Source organism: Hylaeus anthracinus, unplaced genomic scaffold, assembly GCF_026225885.1.
Source record: "Hylaeus anthracinus isolate JK02 unplaced genomic scaffold, UHH_iyHylAnth1.0_haploid 12002, whole genome shotgun sequence".
Taxonomy (NCBI): domain Eukaryota; kingdom Metazoa; phylum Arthropoda; class Insecta; order Hymenoptera; family Colletidae; genus Hylaeus; species Hylaeus anthracinus.
In genome coordinates, this window is record NW_026534349.1 from 10,830,044 (window position 1) to 10,851,964 (window position 21,921).

At 40.7% G+C, this 21,921-nt stretch overlaps 1 protein-coding gene across 4 annotated transcripts in view; it reads right to left on the reverse strand.

Moving 5' to 3' along the window:
* LOC128892036 (protein sidekick) overlaps positions 1-21,921 on the reverse strand; it is a 48,883-nt gene that overhangs the window by 14,079 nt on the left and 12,883 nt on the right. For all 4 annotated transcript variants that reach the window (XM_054152080.1, XM_054152078.1, XM_054152079.1 and 1 more), the window contains exon 2: positions 120-215. In XM_054152080.1, the coding sequence (XP_054008055.1) occupies positions 120-215 (96 nt within the window). The remainder of the gene's footprint in view (positions 1-119; positions 216-21,921) is intronic.

The following is a 21,921-nucleotide window of genomic DNA, read 5'->3' on the forward strand; positions in this document are numbered from 1 at the left end:
AATAGGCTCTTCATCGCTGAAAAAAAATTCTAAGCTCCTTCGTACGAGATTCTATGGAACAGGTGCTCGAGTAAATGTGCGATCATCGCTTTAGGTTAGATCTCGTGAACTGTACTCACCTCTCGCTTGACACTGCAGAAATTTCGTTCGATTTTCGCTAAGAATATTGCCGCTGCTAGTAGGCTGAGTGGTGAAGCGCGGTTCCTGGAGGGTCTCTGCAAAAAATAACCAGAAGAAAAAAATTTCAATATGCGGTCCCATTTCGCCATCATTGAGCGAGAATATTAATTTCATAATACTGCGAAGCTACCGTGACTCCTCAAATAAATCACATCGTAGTATATTTAAAAAAAAAAATATGACACATTGTACAGGCTTTATTTTTACATCCTAGAAATCACGATGATCTTCAGACAAATTTTACTATCGATAAAAAAAAAATTATTATTGTAAACGTTCTCCAAATGGAAGGATCAAGGGAGGAATACAAGTATTGATTGTTTCTTAGATTTTTTTTCTTTTTTTTTCTCTTTTTTTTTATATAGAGAAGAATTAATGTACTGCTTTCACAACTTCGAGGATATTTTAAGTATGTTTCAAAGTACCTTTGGTAATTTTCTCGAATCGTTTCACGCAGAAATCTTTTCGTATTCTCAGGAAACGTGTTAATAATGTCCAAGAAAAAATTGCTAAATGTACTCTGAAACATATCCAAAATGTCCGCAAAGTTCGATAAAAATTACGCAAATTTTTCTCTACAAAAAAAAAAAAAAAAAAAAATCACGAAGAGTAAGTAACGTTTGGCCTCCTCCTAATGCGATTCCTCCTTAACCCCCTTACTCGAAATTAGCCGATCGATCTCCGTGATCGACAACAGGGCGACGCGCGGCGAACCAAGGAGTCGCGTCAAAGGGCGTCGTAACCGTTTGCAGGGCAATTAATCGCGAGACAAAGGAACAATCGAGGGAAACGCGTTAAAAACATTGGAACGGGCTCGGTGAGAAAGTCCGGGACCGTCTTTAAAATCATCAGAGCGTGGCAGAAAAGGGGGTGCACGTGTCGGTTTATGTCCATGTGACTCGACTCCACGGCATCCGGCTGTTCGCATTCTTTTCTCTCCTCTTCATCCTTTTTGGTACACCGTAAATTACGCGCGCTTCAACCCGATGACTCAACAGACGTCGTTGCGTGGAATTCGAGCATAATGCTCCGATCCACCGTGAAGCATATAATAACATTATAGACTTAGAGGCCGGAATAATCGCGCCGTAGTCGTTCCGTGACGAATTCGATAGTATTTCAAGTAATTTCTCGATCGTAAGTAAAGTTTACGATCGTACTTGTACGATCCTCTTTTTTTTTTTTTTTTTTTAAAGAGATTTCCGTGCGAAATGAATCGAGAAAATCCATAGAATGAAACAAAGGAAATTCACAATTTGAAAAATATTTGAAAAATAAAGGTCGATTCACGACTATGCGACACGGACCGGCAACGACACGACAAAACATTAAAACACGCGTTTTAATGGAACTATTCGCACTTAACAGACACCGACCTGAACGTTCCGTGAACGGGAATAGTGTGAATAGTTCCATTAAAACGCGTGTTTTAATGTTTTGTCGTGTCGGTGCCGGTACCTGTCGTATAGTCTGAATCGACCTTAACTGTCTCTTTTTGCGATATCATCGAGATATTAACGCCCGAGGGTCTTTCTAAATTTCCGCGGAGGGATGGAGATTATAGAATCGACCATGGAATTTTATTAGAAATTCCTGAACCGTAAATGTTTCGACGGTCGCGGTTTTGCATCTAATAAAGCTTGGAAAGGATTCCTATCGACTGGAGGATCGAGACATTCCGTCTGTCGTGACACGCTCCGGTGCACTCACGGTGAAAGAAACCGTCTACACGTTAAATAAGATCGGCCACGAGTAACGAGGGAGGGCCGCGAATCGATAAATTATAAGGACCGCTGGAACAATAATCGATGGCCGTCGCGGTAATAATTTTCCTAAGCACGGTGCTTCGGAGACGTCTCGTTAAAAAAGAAGGAGAAATACCTGGTATTATTCTTCTCCTGCACAGGTATTATTTTCACAGTTTATTTTCAGCTCGAACGACGATTACTAGCTCGATAAACATACCTGTCTTCGCGGAGACGTGCCATGCTAGTTGCAGGATAATCATTTGAACGATAAAGGAATGCTTGGAAAAGGGAAAGTGCGTTTAGACGAAGCAGTGTTTTTACTTGTTCTATGGATTAATGGTACTAGTTATCAATGCAGGATAACATTGGGATCATCGACCAAACTGAAATTGGTTTGTCCAAGATAAACGCGACACGCCCTTTTATTTATAGAGCACACGTGAGACTTTAAGTGCATCTTAAGAACCTCCGTCTGTTTCACTGGGTTTGAAATTCATCAACGTTTTACGAGTCCCACGCAATGTAACGTTTCGCTGGTGTCTCGTGTCGCCGTGAATTTACACGAATGCACATTTGCGAGGAAACGAGGAAACTGTCTTATCGCGTAATGGCTCCAAACACGCTGGACACTCTTATTATGCAGGGCTGAGGTAACGTCAAATACTAAAATAGAAATACAAAGGAATTATTTAATATCAAGTCCCACGAGGTTCGTGTGACTTATCAATTTTTATTGTATTTACTCCCGTACAAATTAAAATTACATGAAATCTCTTGGAAAATTGAATGCATTTATTTAAAAATTTATTTAAAAAAAAAAAAGTTTCAAAATGATAATTCAACTATTCCGTATTCGTGAGAAAACGTTACTTGATATTAAATTCCACGAGGTCCAAATGGTTTATCAATTTTGTACATTCATTTTCCGTACAAATTAACAAATGCGAAACCATTTAAATTCCATGAAATTTCATGGAATATTAAATACATTTATTTAAAGACCAGCTTCAAAATAATAATTCAACAATTCCGTATTCGTAAGAAAACATTACTTGATATTAAATTCCACGAGGTCCAAATGGTTGATCAATTTTGTACATTCATTTCCGTACAAATTAACAAATATGAAACCATTTGAAATACGTGAAATTTCATGGAAAATTGAATAAATTTATCTAAAGATACGGTTTCAAAACATGTTATCGAATCAATAATTGAATTCTTTTAATTCTCTTCCGAAGGATTGATGAAGAGGCGAAGTTTGAGAAGCACTGTCCCAAGCTTTCATTACCCAACGAGAAAGTTAATTCTCGAGATTGTTTGGATAATATACCGAAGCGCGGTATCATAAGTTACGTTGTATATTCGAAACGAGCCGATCGCCTCGTTTTCTCCCTCGTGCCGAAATAAGACGGTACTTTATGCATCGAGGCTGAAATAAGCAGCAGCAGCCCAACATATGCGTGCTTAGGGCAGCCGACCGCTCGAAGTGCGATACTCGAAAAGCTTTAATAAGTGGAGCACACGAAAGCCTGTTCCTGCATGGCACACGAGCCACGAATCATGCATACCACGCGACCGCCCTGTGTTATTTTACCAATCTAACTCCAGATACCAACTGCAGTCATAATTTCTAGAAAATTAAGTTCTTTGCACAGGCTTGTCCTATGTAATTTAATAACGTGACTTATCGACGATTTCTCCTAGTTTCTTGTGCTACTCAAACATTGAAACAGGTATTTTGTTAATACGTGTGGAAGAGAATTGAAAATTTATGGTATCTTGGATAAATAATCCTTGAGATATAAAATAGATTATTCCATTTATTATCGTAAGATGTGAGATAACAGCAATTGGCTAATAGTTGTCGTACTTTTCTAGATACGCGAAATAAAAATTGATTTTTGTCTAGTTTAGGAGCTGCGAGTACGTTTGAAACCCCTACAAAATGTCGGACATGGTTATCGTGCTCACCCCTTTATTGCGTGAGCAGGATGTACATAGCTAATGATATAGCAACGTGTTCTACCGGACAGTAACCAGTCAGAAATCGATCAATAAGTAAACCAGAATGATTTCGTCTTCTTTCGAGCTGGCTAAACTCCTGGTTCGTCAGAACTCCGGTCATATATATAGAAAATTAACTTCGGATACCCGACACTCATTGCCAAACTGGGGATGCAATATGCAAATTCATATTTTTATTGACCCAGAAAAAGGAATGAAAGTAAATTTCCATAAATGCATAAATATCGACAGTCTACATTACAATTCGTATTAAGACATCAGGGATTAATTTGATCATTTTTCATTATTCGAATTTATTCTACACCTTGATATTTTATATCACTTTGCACATTTTGTGCACATCCTTAATTTGTTATATTCACAGACCCAGAAATTGAATATAAATTGAAATGAGAGTACGTCTTACTTTTTAAACAATGTAATATGTACTTTATGACTGTGTATTTGTGCGCATTCTAATTTGCAATAAATGCATAAACATCCACAGTCAACTCGTTGTAATTCTTACGAAGACGTTGGAGATCAATTTTACCATTTTTTTCCATTATTCTTTCTTCTGTACCTTTACCATATGTTTCACAATTTTCGTTCGACGTCGGTGTAAACGCGCACAGCCGACCACGTCGATAGGGTGATCGCAGGAAATAGAACGGATCCTCCCGATTTTTATTCATCGTTTGTTTGTACGAGGAACGGGCCAGGCTTTATGAAAGGGCGAATCAGGTTCATTCAATAACGACAATCGGTGGATGATTTATCCCAGCACATGCTCGCGTTATCGTGCCATAGAAAACCCTCGGTGCATGTTGCTGAACTACTGAACCCCTATTTTAAGCACCGCAGCTGTCACACAGAAGTGGCGAGGGCATGCATTTACACGCAAGGGCGTGGATAATCTGCTTTTACCAACGTTAACCGAGGAAAAACCGGAAAAATCGCGTCTCACTTTCGTGACATTACCCCCTTCTTTGGACCGATAAGACCTTTCCACTGGAAACCGTATCAATTATCAGCGCCTGCTTATCTGGAATACACAAATATTTTCTCTGCCCTTTAGTAAGATAAATTTAATCGATGGCATATGCTGTTTAACGCTATGTTTACCGAGATCTCTTAGCAGATTTCTATTAGGTACCGAATTAATGCTTTAATAACCGAAGTCGATTTACTAAAATTAATTAGGAGTCTTAGAAAAAGATGAATGTAAATATGTATTTATTGTAATACATATATCAAGGGAACCGAAAAGTAATCAAAATTTCTTTTTTCTTTGCCGACGAAAAACGTTTATATATTAAAGACATCTTAAATACTAATCAACAAAATAATTTCCATCATTTTCTAACACTTTTTTGTCGGTGTAAAAAAGGCAGTTGTTCGATTCTCTTTTTAAAAAAAGTCATCCGATTTTTCAACAAAAAACTTTTCCAATTCCCCCTAATATATTCTATAATAAGTAGAAAAAATTATATAGAATATATGTATAGTAATTGTAGAACGAATTTCGTTGCATGGTGCTGAAACTTAGGTGAATTTAAATTTTTCCATTTCAATTATACGGGGAACGCATAGTTTTGTCGAACCTTCAATTGGTTTTTGAGAGGTTGAAATTACGAGGTCGAAACGTTTTGATAATCGTTCCCTCGGTTTTTTAAATTAACCTTTGTTAATTGTAAACGTGATCTAAAGTACATCGGATGGAGATAAACTTGCGACACAATTGCTAACATTGAACAAAAAAAAATAATAAAGCGCGAATAGGTTTCAAAATTCGTCCAAAGTTCAGGTATTTGTGTAATTTAGATCGAGGAAAAAAAAATGGTTTTGCACGGAGTAGAGAGGACGAACGAGGGAAAAGCACGAGGTTGACCACCTGCAAACTGCAGAGAGAGTGCCATGCACCCCGCTAGGCGGAAGCTATAGCTGGCACTGCGTGTTGTAAGACGCAATGCGCAACATTTTGCGGAAGCCTCCGTTCGCTTATCGGCGGAGATATCTCGCGGGAAACCGCCCGAATCGAAGTAAAATCCACACTGGACGTGTCTTACGTGAATTGGTCGTTTCCCTCGGCCGAAAAGATTAGAGAAAACCCTCCCAAAACACCCGTAAACTTTCCAAAAACTTTCCATCCTGGGTCCTCCTTGCAACGCGTCTTCAGAAAGATTATTAGAAAATATGGGTACAATGACGTAATGTGTTTGTGTTCTTTTAATTTAGAGTGCTTTGGGACGTGCGGTGCTCATAGAAAGTATGGAAATATTGTAACTATGGGAATACTTGTATTAATAGAGAATTTTGGGAAACTCGATATTAAATAGATGGAAACTTGGGGTTGAATAACCTGGATCCTAGAAGACCGGGAGGTCGCATTAAGCAAACCAATGCCAAATATAATATCTTTTCTCATAATAGAATATTAAAAAAAAAAGAAAAGAATAAAGTGCTTAATATTCAAGCATCAGGCAGTGATGAGCAAAACCCTAGGCTTCGAATAATTCTGAAGTTTGCTGATACGTTTGTCTCGTTTTCTTCTTCGGAAAATGTTCAAAAGACGAAATGAGACAAACATGTCGGCAAACTTCAGGTTTATTTGAAGCCTAGGGTTTTGCCCATCACTGGCATCAGGCTCAAATTCCTCAAAAAATCGCCATGAAATATTCAAATAAATTTCTATACCAGTAAAAAAATATCTTGAACATCCTCCAAATAGGACACCCAGACAAAGAAACATTAAATATAAATACAATGCTTTTCGTTCCGAGTCCCAAACTCCAATCCCTAAAAAATTCAACGCTTTGAAATACTCAAGTAAATTTCAATCTCACCAAAAAGAATATCCCAAACATTCCCCAAAAATAGAATCCTGAAACTCCGACCCTCGTACTACGGATAATATCCCAGACCTGACCCAAAGGCTCCCATACCACGTATTTTTCATTCGGAAAGTTAAACGACAAGTTCGCCGCATAAGTTTCGCCCAAGTGACTCGCTTTCCTGCTGGTGCGCGTATAATGCACGTCCGCAGTGGGATTCGTCCCCACTGGGAAGTTTCTCGGCAGATTTGGCGCAGCTCGAACGATTTTCGATCGAAGGTGTCGGCGTGCCTCGCTCGCATAAAGCAAATTCCTTCCAGGCGAAACCGAGGCGATACAAACAAGCGGACGTCGGGCTTTGTAAGACAGAATGCGGCACCGGCGAAAAATCCCGTCGGACTTGGCAAAGCAACGCGGTTCCCGGTGGCAGTCGAGAAACGATCGCGAAACTGCCGGGCCATTTCTTTCTTTTCTTTTTTTTTTTTTCCTTTGCCGCTCTGAATCGATATCGTCCATTCGCGCTCCGAACACGCCCGCGGAAAAAGGATATCCTCGTCTTCGGGATCAAAGACAATTTTCCATTTCGATTCTGCATTGAAGAAAAGAGAGGAAGAAACCGTAACAGTAGAACGCTTGAATTATCGATGATCCAGCTCCCTCGAGATGGATTTCTAAATTTCTACGATTTATGGGTGCGTTTATGGCTGCACTGTACAGGTGGTTTTTAAATGTTCAGAAATTGCATTTTAAGGTTTCGAAGGGAACGACGGGTGCTGGGTGTCATATTTTTTGGTGACAATTTATGCAGGGCCGACGCAACGCATGTTCAGCGCGTTCGCCGGAACCCGGCCCCGCGTTTTAAAAGGCCCCGCGGTCTACGAAAATTACTGAATTAAAAGGCACCGATTTCGATTAACTTTTTACAGAATGACGATACCATTAACAAATGGAAGCAATTTTTTCTGAGATGCAAGACATTTTTTTAGTAGCGATGATTAAATTGAAATGAGTGACAAAAATCATCAAAGTATTATTATTTAATATTCATCTTATACAAAATATATAGCATTTGTAAATAAATGATTCCTCGTTGTAATATTTAAGTGTAGGATTTGCATGTGAATTCATGGCCCCGCAAAACGTCACGCCGGCCCTGAATTTATGTTTACTTTGGGTTGATATTGTGCGAGACGAAAAATGTAGACTTTCGCTTTGGATGAACGATATTTTGTACACTACAGGTGCTGCACGTGACGCGTGCACTTGCATGCGCGCCACGTGCTACATGCAACCCTTATGGATCGCGGTGCGTGGACGCAAAATAAATAATGATACATAAGAGACCAGTATCATTTAATAGTTTATTACGCGTTAGATGAAATGAAGCGGATAATATTTTGTGATACGATTAAAGGCTACTTACTAAATAAATACTGATAAAGAATTAAAACTTGGACATGTAAAGGTGGAGAGAAAATGTCAAATATATCGGTAAAATTTAAAGACAAAACTTGTACTTACTGTATCCACTTGGATATTTAAATTTTGCAGTCGCTCTAAATATTGTTTTTAATTTTTATAGATACAAAGGGCACCGACGATAAACGAATAAACCGTACTCGTTTCGTCCAACACTCGAGCCTCGCCAACTCTCACAATGGCGTGTAAGCGTGGCCTCGCATTAAGTGCACTTTCGTCTCCACAATGGTGCTCTCCGTAACTCATTACAAGTAAAAAGAGCAAAGCCCTTAGCGCGAGAGCTGTTTAGCCGCTTAGAAAGACAGCTGGCTCAAGGATCCAGCCAATTCAATTACAGTGGCCCTCGGATCTTTTTTTCACGTGCTGCAATTGCAAGAAAAATGGCCACTGGAGTTTATATTCTAGAGGTTCAACGTGTTCAAGTTCTTCACTATTAAAGAAAAGACAACAAAGAGGGACCGTTAGAAAAATTGGAGTCTAGATAAGAATTAGAGTTTTTATTATAGAATTCAACGTGTTCAAGACGGCAATATCGAAGAAATGCCACAAAAATCAAGGTCTTGCTCTGAAATGATCAAAGTGGCCCTCTAAATCAATTTCTTGGGGGTGCCACCCTAAAGCCACAATGGGGCACGTTGAAGCCAAACACACTTTGAATAATTTAGAAACGTGTGACATCAAACCTTTATCGATTTGTAAAGAGTCTTGATTAACCAAAGAGTGACTGTGCTGTTTATTCACTCACAGAATAAAAATTACAATTTTTAATGCGTGATTCAACCTGTGCAAGACATCAAAATTGAAGAAATGCCACAATAATCAAGGTCTTGCTCTGAAATGATCCGGCTGATCCCTTAAACCAATTTCATTGAATCGCGAAGGGTCTTAATCAAGTAAAGAGTGGTTGTGCTCTTCAAATAGAAATGAAAAAAGGGGAAGGAAGAGATGACGTAACTCGAAGAGGGAGCTTGTCGCTTTTCTTTGACGTGTACGAGCGGTCTGCTCTATCGCGAAACTGGTTTCAGAATGCAACGCAAGCCCCCCATTGGATTGGCATTGGACCTCCGGTGTAATGCACTTGAGCGCGATTGCATTCGCGGCGAGAAGTGCAGCAGACTCCTGTCTGGGCAGTTGAGACACGTTACGGAGATATTTGGCTAGTCGCCAACAGCCAACCGAAATGAACGAGGGTCACGGCCGAGACTAGAATTCAGAAATTGGCCGACGAGTTAAATGAAATCGTACCCACGCATACCCCTTTGCAAGCTACGCGGACGTTCCTCCCTCTGTGGCGCCCGAGACAATCTTCTTGGACGTCTTCGGGGGATGCAATAAACATTTATGCACTTTTACTCGTATCGCACGACGTTTAGTTGCTCGTGTATGCGGGGAATTTTCGATTAAGCTTTTGTGAAAATTGTGGGGGGATTTATTTTGTTCGTTGCGCTAGGAAAATTTTAGTACGCTTTATCGCGCATTATCAGGCCCTTGAAATAGTGTCATCGACGATTATGATTGACGGTTGACTTACGATACACGCGCCAGGGTCAAATCTAATTTAAACAAACTCACTTCGCTAATAAATACACTCGTAATGGAAGTACAGTTTGAACCGTTTCGCTTGATGTTGGATGAATGGCGTTGGATCTTGAAGCGAACTAATTCCGATTTATCAAGAGTTTTGTAAATACGTAGTAACCTTATCGATACGTTATTGCGGTAAGTGTAACTGCGCGTCGCTATTACGACACATGAATAAGATAGGGCTAGTTACCTAACTCCTGTTACACAGAGATATCACCAGTTTAAATATAAATAAAGTTTGTACGTCCAGGCCACGTGGACCTCGTTCAGTAAACTAGACACGCGCATGAATCTGATGTTTCTGTACCATATTCTACTGATAACGATCAAAGGACTCGACTTATATTTCAGTGGGGAAAAACACGTTGGAAGGCCAAATATGAAGTACTATTCTCGTGATTCTTTTTTATATAGAAAAAAAAATATAGATAATGTATGTTGATAGTTGTCCATGGTACAATTAATGTAATAATATTGGTATTTGATTTTGAATAAGTGCATATATAGTAATATAGAAGATGTACGAAATATGTACATAATATATGGTGGATACATTCTATGTACAATTAATGTAATAATATTGGTATTTGATTTTGAATAAGTGCACATATAGTAATATAAAGGATGTACGAAACATGTACATAATATATGGTGGATACATTCTATGTACAATTAATGTAATAATACTGGTATTTCATTTTGAATAAGTGCACATATAGTAATATAAAGGATGTACGAAACATGTACATAATATATGGTGGATACATTCTATGTACAATTAATGTAATAATACTGGTATTTCATTTTGAATAAGTGCATATATAGTAATAAAACGTGAAAACTATGGCACGTTTTATACAATACCCGGCGCCCGTTAGTATTACTTTCTCGAAAGAAGGCGGATTTTAGAAGAATGCGGTTTCTAATATGCTTTGCAATTAAAACAGTCACGCGAGTTGGCACGCGATACACTTTCTGCCGTTATCGCGACGAAAAATCGCTAATCAGGCCTAATCTAATTACGACCTATCCGCGCAGCGATTCTCCTCGATGCCCGAGGCTAACTCGCGAACGAACAATTCGCACAACCCCGTTACGCGTCTACTCGCAGACGTATTCCGTTAAAACGAAGAAAGTTCCTGTTAGTTTCTCTAGGATGGCAGGCACCACACCAGTAATTGTTCTTGGAATATCTCACATCTTCTCGAATTAATTATACCTTCTATTCGAGATATAATTAATTCGAGCCTGATATTTGCATAATTTGGAAATTTATTTAGACGATCTGAAAGACTGCGAAGAAATGTTTATATATCAGGAATGATTATAGCTCGGATGTGCAACATCTTTTTTATTGTACGTATTTGTGGGTATTTTATATTTCACATTTCAGTGAGTACTTCGTAATCAGTTTCACATTTTCGTAGATCAAGTTATTTAAGTAAGCGCTCTTTAATTAATTCGAGCAGTGCGTTGTTGACTGTAAGAGAGGATTTAACGTACACGTACGCAAAGGGTCAGTGTTCAAGAGTCGAGGTGTACGAAGAGTAACTCGTTCACCGGAGCGAAACCTTGAATTAGCACACAAGAAAATCGCTGGCCATTCAGTGCACATTCTCACAAGTCGTGCATTCCCACGGCTGAATCTTCAACCCTTTTTTTCCAAACTGTTACCACGACCGGAGCACTCGGCGCACGCTTGGAATTTCGCAATGAAGGTATACACAGTCAGCGTTAACTTCGTTCCATTTCTCGATAATTGAATTTTACCGTTTCGTTACTTCTTAAATATTCTATTAATCGCGTCGTGCATGTAATAGGTAAGAACAGTCGAGATTATTATTGACCATTATTGATTCATTCGTGTCGATCGCCCCGTGGTTATCATTCCATGCAACTGGGTCGAGCTCCGTCATCGAAATGATTCAGATATTCCGGGGAGAATTAGATACTCCAATTAGACGCACGCGATCGTGACGAATTTAATAATTCGTTCAAACTCGTTTCTATTTTTATACAGCCGTGCATTTTTCATTTCCTAGGATTAAATAGGGTACTCTTGGTTTGGCTATAATATTTTGGCACGGTATCCCCAAGACGTAAAACTTTCACAAAGTCTAAAGAAAGAAGATGAATAATAGAATTTTACCCCGCGCGAAACAAGTGCCCGACTCCGTCCGCGTACTTAAATTAAAATTGCTTCCTAACGACCGACTGGATGCACCCAGAGCTTATTACAACTAGTTCGGTGCACGCTAACGATTGCATATCGTTTACACAAGGTCCGTCTAGGCGGCCAGGGTCTCAGGGTTCGTTATTCCAGGGTTATTTAAATCACCGCCGCATTGTTTACGCTCGATCGAGACCAGGACGCGCTTAACCTAACCCAATCCTGCCCCTTTTTCGTCGCCCCGCAAGTCCCGAGGGAATTGGGGGAACATCGGTACATCGACCCTCGAACACGTGGCAACGACAATTTCGAGCGTGTTCCTCGCAACCATATGCGCCCGGCTTCCTGGCTGCACTCCGTTTATAAGTGCACTTCATTGCCGGCTAAGCCGACGGGTGGTTATTTCAAGACAAACCCCTGTGTGTGAAAAAAAAAAAATGAAAGAATTGACTGCTCCCTTCTTTTGTCTAACGCCGACCATGCTGAGTCAGCCAGCCGTGGGTTAGACTGCCAATACCCGGCGAAACCTGCTGAATTTCGTCGCTTTGGACCGAAGAAGAAACCTTTGCGACCACCACTGGACTTGGTGCATAGCTCTGTTGACCAAGGATACGCTTTTTGAGCTCGTTGCGTGGCTCGAAATGAAATTAATATTATTGGAACTGAAGATTGAAAGATTCAAAGCTTGAAAGATTCGATAATAAATTTAGGGAGAAATTTGATGTAGCTTAACCCTTTGCGTTCCTAAACGTACCGAAGTCAGAAAATTTGGACTGCAAAGGGTTAAGGGTTAATGTGGACTGAAGGCACATTAGGAGTTCAAGTATCAAGTGTTCCTTGGAATATTTTTTTTTTCATAAACAAGTACTCGAGGATATATTACTACTTAGAACTTAGTACTTAAAACTTCGAGGATATATTAAGGTATGTTTCAACGTACATTTGGTAATTTTTAAAGTCATTTCACCCAGAGATCATCTAGATATCACATGTCCCCATAGGACCAAAATAGTATTTATACATATATGTGTTCCACTGTTCCCCTAAGGGTGGCATAGCCTCCACTTCCACTTACGATCTCATTACAAAACACCGCTTAATCTATCCTTAACTCACCCTAATACTATCCACAGGACCAAAATAAAAAGATATGATCAGGTTTCCGCAAACTTAGTTTCTCCAAAAATTCAAAATAAAATTGTAACGAAATCCCAAGAAAATTATCATAAAATTCATAACATACAATTTTCTCCATTTCAAACCTCCCTTCGCCGTTTCCCGAGGCTCCTCTGTCGCTTTTTCCGATCCGCAGCCGGCGTTCAAACATTGATAAATCCGCAACTCGAGGCGTATCGTATCGAATCAGTCCGTGAAATTCGCGACGGAACGAAAAAGGAAACCGTGGCGAAGGATGCGGCGCGAAAAGTTCGACGGGGCGCCGCGAACGGTGCGAATTTCATTATGCACGTGCGAATGCACCGGGACCGGGCGGAGATGCGGCCGCAAAACGGAGCCACGATGCTTAAAGTTCATTGAACAATCGGCTAGAACGAGGCAGCTATCGCGGCGGGTACGTAAATGGGACGTAAATTTGTAAGCGTCGCGTGCCCCGCTGGGGAAGGAAGCCCTTTGAAGGGAAATCCTACAGGAGGCCAGAGGAAACGCACGCTATCATTTCTGCGAGTCACGACCGCTTTCCGTGTTTTATTCCCGTACCACGATCGGTTTAGAGACCGCGTTTAGAGACAGATTTATAAGGGTTCCGGTCAGGAGAACGAGGAATGCCAGTCTCGAGATATTTTTCATTTTTATTGCGTGGCTATTTTACTATTGTTCGTATTGTCACATTTTTTAGTTCGTTCTGATTTTTTGTTTTGGAGTCATCCAAGAACCTACAACGATCCCTATCGAATTTATCAGATCAATGTATGAAAATTGAAAAGATATGATGATCCCTTCCAAAGAAAAAAAAAACAGAAAAGATTGTTTATTTTTGCCCAGTTGAAAGGATCACAACATCCTTTTACGTATTATTTATACGAAATTCAGTTATAATTTGTAGCCTCTAGAAATTAATAATAGCCTCCTTGAGACTGAAAAATGATAATCCCTTCGACTGCGTACAATCAGACTCGTTCATGAATACTTCATAAATGCACTGACTTTATAAATGTAAGATTTTGAGATTGATCGAGAACAATTACAAACGAACTTCATAGAAGTGGACTTGAAAGTCACAATAGGTTTCAAAGCGTTTGATAGATACGGTACTATGAACAAATTTACGAAACTTTTAAGTCTTCCCAGTGAATAAAAGGTGAATTCTAAATATATTCGTAGCACATATTCTTAAAAGAAAATATTCCAATAACTGTACTCGTCTCGCTATCAATTCATCACAGGCATCCATGCGTACACCTACTATAAAATCAAAGTGGAGACCGTGTTCAGCGCTGTGTAAAGCCGAGTCGATACTATTAACTCAAGTATGTATCTATATAACGGTTATTGCACTTTGTTCTTCAATTGGAATTAGTTCATCGCTCTCCTAGCCTTTGCTACGAGTTCGCCGCCTTGCGAGACGCGGCTTGAGCAACTAAAAGCGAAATAAAAACCGGAAGGCGATCGAGTGCAGAGGCATACCGCACTTGCCACTGCCTTCTGAGGAAACCCTTTCCAACGCCGTTTCAAAACAACTCATTTCAAGCGCTGCTCGAGCCAGACACGAGCGCAGTTAGATAAAAGTCTATTCAAATAATTTCTCCCGCGAGTGTACTCTATTAGGAAAACAAATAGAAGAATAGGACACGAGTTAACGAGTTAAAGAGTTAGCGAACTATAATTAGATCGAGAGACTCGTCATGGCACTCGTAGAAATGAATTCTGTGCCTTTAAATTCTGTCATTTATAACTGTAGTTTAAGTAGAATTATTTACCGTCTAATTTGTTGCGTTAAATAATAACGAAACACGGAGATTGTTTCAACTTTTAGTTTTTTAACCGACTTCGAAAGGGAGGATTACTCAATTCGACAAGTATATACATATATATTTTTTTTTCAATTTATATGTGCTCTCTTGGGACATATAACTGAGGGGAGAATTAATTTCCAAGGGGCAGAATTAATTTCCAATACACGAAGAGAATTGAAACACCGATACAAAATGATTAAAAATTCGAGTTTCCTCTTTCAAGAAACCTTTAGCAACTGTTGAATTAGGAACGGGGAAAGTAAATAATACCGAGTACACCTTCGAAATAGACACTTTATTCATCGACCGACGTTTATCGCACACTGACAGTTCTCGTCGCGCTACGCGTCAGTCATGCCGAAACAAAGGAAACAAAAAACATGTACATGAATACATATTAAAGAAAACGGACCCTCCCCACTGCAACTCCTGCAATAAGGAAATCACAACTGACCACCTACTATACGAATGCAGCAAATTCGATCAAAAAAGAAGGAAGTATAACCTCGATCCAGAAACAGCTCTAACATCCCTGGAACATATACAAAATACCATCAACCACCTCAAAGACACCAAACTCTACAGTAGTACATAGCACCACCAGAAACCCAATCAAATTCGTCGCTAATTACCATGCAGTAGATGCGACGTAAAATAAATCCATATAAAACAAAAAACATGTACCGGCGACGCAAGAATGCATCGATAGTATGTTTTATAATCCGACAGCAACAGTTCAGTCCTTGAACACTGAAAATAAATAGACTATAGCATGTCCAACGGAATGGAATAAATATCAGATTGCAGAGACCCCGAACACCATGAATGAACACCCCACTTTTATCCAATGTCCCTCTTAAATATAGCGTGAGCGAGTATCGGCTGGGCTCACGCGAGCGATCCCCCTAATTATTCCCAACAGCGTAATTTCCATCGTACGGGTCCATCAAGGACGCATGAAGAGTTAAGTGGCGGAAGATTACGCCTCGAATCGAGGCGTCCCACTTTGCAGCCCTCGAGAAATCCTGTCTTGCCGCGTCACGGTGACAAAGCTCGCACGACTCCGAAGTATAAATCGGCTAAAATAGTGCGTGAAACCTGGGACGTTCCGGCAACTTCTACCTTGGAGATCGAAGGATGGAAATGGTAAGAGTTTTACGCTCCGATTCCCTAACCACGATAAGTTACGGAATCTCTGGACGAGTGTCTGCGGTACGGAGCTGCATACGAGACGTGAGAATTTATAAATATAGATTGCCATCCAGACGAGCATCTATTTTTCAAGTCCGTAGGAGACGAGATCGATCTCCAGCCTGAATAATACGGAGAAATTATCTTTTCGCTAGTCCTTGGACGAGGAAGTCTGAAAGGAAGAGGCTTCCTTTATTCCGAGGATTAATTTCACTTTGTACGGTCAGCGGGGAGGGACGAGGGGACGTTAGGAACGTTAGTATGCTAGGAGGATGGCCCACCGACGAGCTCCAATTTGGCACACCGTGGCGGGACGTTCCTCGTGATTCGTTTTGAGTGTTCTTGTGAACAACTCGTTAAATTAAGTTCCCTTGGACCGGGTCATACTTTGCACAGCACAAAGAAGCTTCCGAGCTCGAAGTGACGCTCTGAATTCTGCCAGAAAACCGAACCGAATTAGTCGACCAATTACACTTTGACCTTCCGCGGTCCAATTGCGTCTCGAGGAGTCTGGTAACTCCCAGGAGGGTTGCTGGGTATTAAGAGTACTTTTAGGGAAAAACAGAAATACTTTAATAATAGAAAAGTCTTACATCTATCGTAAAGCATTTGATGCATTAACTGTTTGCAATTATAGTTAGGTATTGATGAACCACGAAGGAGCTATTTTGTATCAAGAAATAATCAAATGAACAATGCAAAGAGAAATATTTTTGCTGGGTATTAAGATTACTTTTAGGGCAAAAAGGAATACTTTAGAAATAGAAAAGTCTTACACCCAATTTAAGGCGCTTGATGCAGTAACTGTTTGCAGTTGCATTAATGAACCATGAATGAGCCATTTTCTGTGACTAACCAAATAAACAATGCACAGGAGAATATTACTCTACGACTTTCCCTTTTTCAGAAAATTTAGTTTAAAGGTAGCCAAGGCGAGCACAGTCGCATGAAAATTAATTGATCATTCAAGGTCACCGAAGGAATGCTCCCACCTTGCTATTCCACAGTGGCGCATCTTCGTGGAAAATTTGCATTAACGCGCGTTCCGTCGAATAGACAAGTAAGAAGTCGCGACGTAAAACTAGAAGCTCCGATCCAGGTATGATTCACTGTTGGGAAAGTGACCTTGAGAAACCAATCGAGTTCAATCCTGTAATGACTCAACTAACTCGAAGGACTAAAGAGAACCGGTCTTGTACAACATTTATCAAATGTTTTACACGGTAATAATAATATACTTTCTCGATTTCCTGGACCTGACCAACCCCTCCACCCCACCACCACTCACCCAACCTAAGTCTTTTCAAGATTAACGCTCGAGGTCTTTGACCCGTGAATATTAAGCAGCTGAAAAGCCAAGGAAAAAATGATTTATACGAACAACTCGACGTCGCGAGAACTATAGAGGAGGATTCCGGAGCGTAGAGTCGTTAGGTTGGGTTAGGTTATGTCTCGCTGAGGGTATGGACTCCGCAAGCACACCGCCACCATCGCGATAGCAGTTTCTCAGCCTGTCCCTTTCCGTCCCTTCGCCATCCAGGACTTCTCTTCAGCCTTTTCCCTCTTTCCTGCCATCGTTCCACGTTTCTTCCCTCTTTCCACGTTTTACCTTCGCGAACTTGGCTCGCGGCTCCGTCCGTCTCTCCCTCCCCTCCCTTCCCCTCTGACCTTCTCACCGTTTCCAGACGTCACGATTCTCGGACTCACCGACAGAAGCACGTATGCGCGCGCGTATCCAACAAATTGCTCGGTCAAGAACGCTGGCGATCGCGGGCTTAACGTTTCGTCGCTAATTCCTCGCTCGACAGGAAACGTCCGTCCAACCTACCTCACCGGGGAGAAGAAAGGTGTTCATTAAGGGTTCCGGGAAACCCCCGCGAACACCTGGCCACGTAGGATTCTCGATGCAACGAGAGATAACATTCCCAGGTGGATTATTATTGATTATTCTTCGTTATTCGCTCGATGCAGCACGTGGACAATTTTGTAACAAGGAGAGGCTGATTCTTAAAGAAAATATAGATCGAAAGTGTACGAGACAGTTTTTTGTAGGAGTTATTGTTTTTGGGGAAATGGAGCTTGAAAGTGCGTTGGAGCTGCGGTGCGCTAGGAAGCTCTTTGATTTTTGTTATTCACTCGATATCGTACAGTAGAGGACTTTGTAACAGGGAGGAGGTGATTCTTAAAGAAAACATAGATCGAAAGTGTACGAGACAGTTTTTGGTAGGAGTTATTGTTTTTGGGGAAATGGAGCTTGAAAGTGCGTTGGGGCAGCGGTGCGCATAGAAGGTCTCGTGCATCTCACGCGCAACACATGCTAAACACGATCGAAAGATTTGAAACGAAATTAATCTTTCTGGAGCGAGAGATCCGAAGGTTCAATAATAAATTGAGGGAGAAACGTATATTTGATGTATATTCAACATAAATTATGTATATTTTACGCATGTTTCCTGTGTTATTCTACGCATAAAATTCACAGTTTACTAATAGGATGCTAAATTACACGTACTCTGAAACCGTGGATTCCTCGTTCCGGCGTTGGCCATCAGCATTGTGATGCATGAAAAGTGAAAATGCCCGGTGAATGGACGTCCGGCAGTCGTGGGTTGCGCAATGTGCGTACCTATATGCTCAAGGTCTCTATCAGTAACGGAAATTCTCGGTTACCTGAGCACGACTAAGAAAGGGACGTTAAAAGTGTAACAGTTTCGCCAGCTCGTTATGACCTCGCCAGAAGCACGCTTATCAACCCTCCGCGTTGAACTAGCATTCCTCGAATGGGAACGATTTGCATCCAAAGCTGAAAACGAGCTACTTAACCCCTTAATCCGTGATTTAATCGTGCTTATTCGTGTTATAGGCTAAGAGGTTAAAGGATAATTTACAACGACAACATTCCTTTTTTTTTTCGCGTATAAAGCCGGTTCTCCGACACCATTTTTCTGAAGACGAACACGATCGCTTGCTTAACCAGTAGGCCCCAGGTTTACGCGGCGTTATTATGGCGAAACGCAGCAACAATACTCGCATTTACCGCGAATACCACGTTTCCTGTACAGTGCTTTCAACTTCGCAATCTACCTGCCCCGCGAGTCGAGTGATGAAGTGTATACTACCATCTCCTGTTCCTCGTCGTTCCTTTTTTCCCCCTTCGACTCTTGGAAAGGCTTCTCCGCTGAGCCCAGTCCGCCAGTTCTTGTTAATCCTTCGCTTCATAATGAGTAACGCTCGCGGGAAACCGAAGACCCGACGGCGATAACGATCTTATATCCGACGGATTTATTTCGAGCGTATCGTTCATGATTGCGCCCTCGACGAATTACTCCGTCCTTGAGAGAGTGTTGCGACTGCGGAGCATTGCCGAGTAGTGCAACAGTTGGCTCCCGTGGAAATGACCGACACAGATTTCAGACAGTGTAATAAGTACTCGTACAGGAACCGATTCAAAATAAAACTTCGTATATTTATAATGTTAATAAATTTTAAGGGAAGAAATAATTAGCCAACATTCCTACATAGTTTTAGAGTAGATGTTGCGTAAATTAAAGTTTATTACGTTTAATGTTAACCTCTTACAGTGGGTGTAGAAAGTATTCGTACATCGATCAGTTTCCAATAAAAAATGTGTAAAATTGTAATTTATTAACTTATTTTTGATAAACAATAACATTCTATATATTCTCGGAAATCTCTAGAATAGATAGATTACAAAAAAAATAGCTATTCATGTAAGTTGCGAAATTAACAAGAAGAAAAAAAAAACGATTAATCGATAGAAATTAATTTAATTATGAATAGAGACTTTAATTTAATGTAGCAGCCTTGATATCCGTTTAATTAATTATATCGCGTGGAATTTCTTTCTTGTTGCTATTTTGGAGTGTGGCCTACTTCGTAAGCTCGATCTATTAAGCAACGACAGAAGGGAACTTGAAGCATGGTGATCTACGATCTGCCATTGTGTCGAAATGCATTCTTCGGTACGATATAATCGACATGTTCCACGGATGCAAAAGACTCCGCTTGTATCTCATCGGTACAGCTGAATCACGTCAAGTGCGTCATAGCTTGAAAGTGATTCAAAGAATGCGTATACATTGGATAAATTTGATTATGTACTATCAAACGCGTTTCACTTTGATATCGAAGTCCAAACTATGCACTAACTTCCTTTCCATCTTCACGCTTCCTGTGGATCCACTAACATTTACATAACCGATGATTCGTACAAGGACGAACACGTTTATGTAATCTCTCTTCTCTTATGGATAAATAAAACGACTGCTTTCCTCGCTTGGAAGAGTATTTACCAAGTCGACGTATTTATCGAGCCAATCAGCGTTTCGAGTCGATTCTTTCCCGAATAAATCCCGTCGTTTCGTTACACGCGAAACGCGAAAGATTAAAAGTAGGCTTCCCGTTCCCCCGTCGCTCTCGAGTCATGAATTTCAGAGCTGTTTAAGACTGTCTTGATAGACCGGGCTTCGCTCGGCTGAAAGAAGCTTACAGAGAGAGCCCAGGCTGAAAGAGATCCCTTCGCTCTTTCTACTCGTTCCTCTTTTCTCTCGCGCATCTATTTCGCCCTTTGAGAACTTTTCAATACACAGCCCTGGATATCTCGAAGCCCTGTTTACTCCAAACGGCCGAGAGAAAAGCGCGAACTCGAGAGACCCGAAAAAAAAAAAAAAATAGAAATCTCTGCGCCGCTTGAAAAGCTCGCCCTTAAAACAATAAACACGTTCGTCCACGCGACGATACAATGTCTACCTGCGCCGTGGAAAGAAAAAAAAAAAAAAAAAGAAAAGAAAAGAAAAAGAGACGAAACGAAGACAACGAGAGTCGCGTTCGAGTGTTATTGCGCGTGACTACGCGGAGAAACAGAATTTCCTAACGGGTCTTCCTCGACGAAACGGGGCCTCGAGTGTTCCTCTGGAAACTAGTTTCATAACGAACAACACGTGGACAATAAATTTCTGCTGGACGAGATGTCGGAGTCGTTACGATCCACTCGATGCATCCGCGCGATTACTGCAATCCCTGCATCGGTATGCAGCGAGGCGAATCGCGGATAGACGGATACGATTGGCGAGCTACCAAAAGCCAATTTGTGAATTTGCTGGAAAAGGAGGGAAAAATGGCCCCCCCCAACGAAGATTTCGGCCTAGGTGGGATCTCAATCGCGAGAATACGCGAATTCCACTGATGAACGCTATCTGGGTGAATTATTTGTTGTATCAGTACTAGAGATGCCGTGAACTGCTACTTTTGAATCATTGGTGATTCAATCACGTTCGTTCTCAATCACGATGATTTTTCACAGTGATTCGTGATTATTCGTGATCGCTTCGGATTGGCAGAGAACATTATTTTCATTTTTCTTTTAAATTATGAGTTATGTTGTTCTTAGACTATATATGTATTATAATATGGTCTAAATGTTAATATAATTTTAATACAATTTGAATTTGACTCATTTGTAGTTTCTTGAATTTCCGCTAAGGGGAGAGAGCGAGACACTAACGATAACAATTAACACGAACCGCTTCTGAAACGCCATCTTCCGGATCACGGTCCTGATCGAAGTTTAATCACGACTGCGATCGTGATTGTGTGATCACCGTGAAAAATCACAGTGATTTTTCACGCCATCCCTGATCAGTACTGTCTCGAAATAAGCAACTCGGTCGGGACCGACGAGGGAGAAGTTCTCTCTCTCTCTCTCTCTCTCTCTCTCTCTCTCTCTCTCTCTCTCT